At 43.8% G+C, this 4,354-nt stretch overlaps 1 protein-coding gene across 1 annotated transcript; it reads left to right on the top strand.

Moving 5' to 3' along the window:
- The first annotated feature begins 2,404 nt into the window (after positions 1-2,404).
- On the top strand, positions 2,405-4,354 carry LOC109786652 (uncharacterized). Its single transcript, XM_020345230.4, has 2 exons — positions 2,405-2,834; positions 3,962-4,354. The coding sequence occupies exons 1-2, from the start codon at positions 2,667-2,669 to the stop codon at positions 4,091-4,093; spliced, it is 300 nt and encodes a 99-aa protein (XP_020200819.1). The 5' UTR covers positions 2,405-2,666; the 3' UTR covers positions 4,094-4,354.

Genomic DNA, 4,354 nt, shown 5'->3' with positions numbered 1-4,354 from the left:
GTGACAGAGTATGCCGCAGCATTTTATTTGGGGTTTCAGTTTTTCAGCGGTTTAGTGATTATTTTGAGCCAATGAAACATTGCAGGTTGAATTGCTGTACTTAGTCTCCCTGCCTCATTCATACTTGCACCCTTCCAGATTTCGAACGAGTCTTCAGTATGCTATTTTCTTTCTACTTCTGTTTTTCTTGCTTCGGCTTATTAGTCATACTTGGAATATTTGGCCTTCATTGTTAAATTTTGTTGTTGTCATTGTTAAGTTATTATTGCTGCATTGTTCGAGTCTAGGCGCATTGTAGGGGTGGGTTAAGTTTCGGGCTTGCACAGTTCGTTACAACGGGCAACATATTGACTATTGAGAATTTCTATTTGGTGTTTTTTCTCAGAAAACTATATTTTTCTTGCTTCAACCTGCAAATCAGCAGAACATATTTGCAAAGTAAATCAAGGTGGTAATTATTAGTTTATGAAATATATGATTTATGAGATAGATATCACCGAAAAACAATCTGAACATATTAGTGAGCGATCGCGGGCGAAGGTGCAAGGGTGGTGTGAAAATTGATGTCATGTGCAGCTAAAGTTCTCACGTCTGTGGTCCAAGCGTTCAAGCACTTCTGACCTATTCTCTGAGTTGTTTCATACTCACAAAAGATTTGTGTAAGAAAATTACTATGAGTGAGTCGAAGTGCTGGTGGTTTGAGTCATTGGACAAGAGAGGAATGCATTGGCAAAATTGGGAGAAAATGGTTATCTCTTAAGTCAAAAGGAGGGTCAGGCTTTAGGGACTTGCAAATCTTTAATAACGCAATGCCTGCCAAGCAAGATTCGAGATTACATGAGAATCCTCATAGTCTATGTGTTAGGGTTCTTAAAGAAAGGTACTATCCTGACGGACATTTCCTTGCGCCGGGGTGCCCAACTGAAGCCTTGCCTATGTGGTTGGCATCATATCCAATTCACTTGGTGTGCGACCTAATTGATCGAGCATCGGGTGCATGGGATAGTCAGCTCGTTCGACAGTTTTTTTACGCACCCGATGCAGATGCTATATTGGCCATGCCACACCCAAGATTGGCTGGGGAGGATGTTTGGGCATGGGCATGGGAGAGCTCAGGTATTTTCTTGGTGAAATCGGCCTACCGATAAATCATTGACAAGAGATGTAGTGAGGGCGTTGCCACTGATAATTCTCGAGGAAAAAAGCATACGTGGAAAGCTTTGTGAAGGCTTTAGATGTTTCCAAAAATCTGGGTGTTTTGGTGGCCTATGGTGAACAATATGCTGCCCAGCTATGGTGCTGCACCGAAGACACATCCGAAGGATGGTGATCGTGGTTATGAGGATGAAACTTTATATAGCTCCTTGTGATCATGTAAAACTAATTTGGGAGGCAGCAACAATATATTTCAATATCGAGCAACCCAAAGATACACCCAAATGCTCGGACTGAAGATTTCTAGATGATAGCTTGATGCCGAAGAAGGATGCAACTATATGCATAACAATTATGTGGGTCATATGACATAACTTGAACAACTATACCCATGACGAGGAGATACATCAACTACAACACTCTATGGTACTCATCGAGGAAATTGTTCGCTCACTAGAGATCCTCCCGCATGTAATGGAGAGGGTGCAAATTGATCTGATCTCGCTCGGTGTATACCAACCTAAACATCGATGACGCAGTAAATTCTATGCGCGGGAGAGGGCGAGAGTGGTGGTCGATGGTGATTTCATGCTGGCGAGATGTGTTGCCTATGAAAATATGACCGAACCTCTCGTGCCGAAGCTTTTGGCATGTTGAGATGTAGTGCCTGAGGCGACGAAAATGTGGAAAGCAATAATGGGTGAAAAGTCTATAGGCTTTCATATCTCTCGCGAGATGTAGGAAACGGTTCAAAACTTTCGAGCTTTGTTTCTATAGGCGGGAGTGCTAATGCAGCAACCCACTGCTATGCAAAAGAACCTCTAATTTTAGATATAGTAAAACAATTTGGTATAATCTCTGACTTTCCGAACTATAGCTTGCACTCAGTTGTGCTGCCTCTGACCGAAGAAAGTTCGGAGAGCGAAGCTTAGAAGAGAGAGGGGGGATGACAATGGTGCAAGGTTATGTCATGCGGGTCCTATTCAACTGACTACATTGTCATTTGGGTCCCGTACCCTGTTAGTGGTATACTGTAGAAGATAATGGAAAGCCGGTACAATGACCAGAATCATCCTGGTAGTAATTTGCATATCATGTTTCGCACTATTTACATTATATTGAGTTGTTAATCTTTTTCCAAGAGTGAGTAGCTCTTTATAGACACACAAAATTTCGGCGGGTCGAACCCTAAACCTAAGTCTTGCTAACAGTTTGGAACAAAAGCAAAAAAAAAAAAAAGTTTGGAGCAAGGACCGTCTGATCGTTGCAACTCTCTCGATCCAGCCGTCGTCACTGGGGGAAGGTACCCATCTTCATTTGCTCGCCTCGCCGCCGCCACGCTCCTCCGTCCGCTCTCCGGCGCGGCGCAGCCGCCTCTGCCCGGCCACCTCGCTGCCCGCCGTACGTCCACCTCTCTCCTTCGCCTCCTAGCTGCCGTCTCCACCTTCCCTCTCTCTCGTTTCCCCCTTCCAGCGAGTGAACCACCAACCACGTAAGGGGGAGAGAGGGAGATGGTGCTGCGGCGGGCGGCGGTGGAGTCTCCTAAGAAGGTGGCGGCTCTCGTCGACCTGGTTAACCTGCCGACGGCGCTGCGGGAGTTCGCGGGGGGCCGTTCCCAGATGTCCCACCTCTCCTTCTTCCTTGGCGTCTGGTCACACATCAAGAACAACAACCTCCAGGTACATCCTTCCTAGGCAGCCCCACCTGCTTGTTTGGTCGCCTCGGAAGTTAATCACGTTAGGTTTAGTACTCGGAATTAGTTGAGCGTCCCTGTTATCACGGAAGATTTGGTACCCGCCCTTGAAATTCCGTTTCCATTTAGTCAGCAAGCTAGATGTTATTCTCTTGTTGCTGGTGAACTGCACGCATTTGATCCTACTCAGCTAGGATAGGAATTTGCCGAATAAGACATTCATATGACCAACTCACCTAATGGCTGCGGCTTAGTTCGATCAGAACCACCTGCAGTGTTAAGTCTGAGCTATAGCTCAGTGTTGGAGGATCTTAAGTCTGAGCTATAGCTCAGTGTTGGAGGATCTGTCGTTGTTTCTACTTTATGGGTATTGCTTCCCCTAGAGGCCTGCACATCCTTTTCAAGGCCGACTGTCCATTGTTCTCTTTGAGGTTTGAGCAGGCGCTTCTGTTTTTGTTGACTTCATATCTAACATGAAGAAGAAGACATCATCTCTCTCCATATATATCCAGGCCATGCGGTGATACAGTTAGTTGGGTGGCACCATTATTGCCATCAGTTGGACTTGAGCTACATTGCAGAAAGTAGTTGTGGCTCCATCTTCCATTTAGGTACCTGTTTTGAACAGTTTACACTAGAGAATCGCCAATAAAGTCATCTTGAGTTTGACACTTTGTTTGTAAGCCTAGATGCGGCACTGCTGCATTCTTGAAGGAGTTCTTCTGTCATGCTGTAATATATACTCCCTCTGTCCCAAAATATAGTGCGTATTAGACTTTCTGAAGTCAAACCTTGTAAACTTGATCAAGTTTATAGAAAAACTTCTCAACATCTAGAATACCAAATCATTACCTTCAGATTATCATAAAATAAATTTTGGTATTGGACGGAGTGAGTATTAAATCTCATGGCTCTCTCAGCTATAAAACCAGGTTGAATCTTGGTGAATGGCAAGGGATAAATTAAAATTTTAAGGTCATAGCTTTGTTCGCGCAATTTTTTTTCCAGAAGAAACAGAAAACCTGTTTGCTTTGCCTGTTTCACCCCTGTCAGATTTTCATATGGATATGTGATTTCTACAAGTTGTTTACATTAAATTACTCTGATTTGCAGGACCCGACCAACAGGAACATTGTAAACTGTGATGAGAAGCTGAAAACTGTGCTGTTGGGCAGGTCTAAGGTGGAGCTCTCCGAACTCCCAATGCTTGTCAAGCTACATTTCCCAAAAGTTTTCAAGTCGTAAGAATAATAAACTGTCTTTTACGAAATTTCCATGCATGGTTGATGTGTAGACAATATATGAATCTTCCTAACCCCTTCGGTACGTGTCTTTTTTTTTCTTTTCCAATTTTTAGTAGCTTCAGCTTGTGTTCAGATGAAGAAAAAACATGTAGTACCACATAGCTGCTTTCTGTCTTTCTCTTGGCATATTGTGTATTGAACTTAAACTGAATTTGGAAGGCGGCTATTGAATGCAGGCCTGAAATTGTTGGTTAGGTATTCC

This window comes from Aegilops tauschii, chromosome 5 (genome assembly GCF_002575655.3).
Source record: "Aegilops tauschii subsp. strangulata cultivar AL8/78 chromosome 5, Aet v6.0, whole genome shotgun sequence".
NCBI classification, from domain to species: Eukaryota; Viridiplantae; Streptophyta; class Magnoliopsida; order Poales; family Poaceae; genus Aegilops; species Aegilops tauschii.
The sequence above is the reverse complement of the archived record's forward strand: the minus strand, read 5'-3'. Positions and strand labels throughout refer to the sequence as shown.

What these genes read in the sequence shown, in the direction of transcription:
- LOC109786652 (XM_020345230.4), top strand. Translation starts at nt 2,667, where the DNA reads ATGGTGCTGCGGCGGGCGGCGGTGGAGTCTCCTAAGAAGGTGGCGGCT. An exon ending in TCAAGAACAACAACCTCCAG is followed by an intron (nt 2,835 to 3,961) that starts GTACATCCTTCC and finishes TCTGATTTGCAG; the next exon opens with GACCCGACCAACAGGAACAT.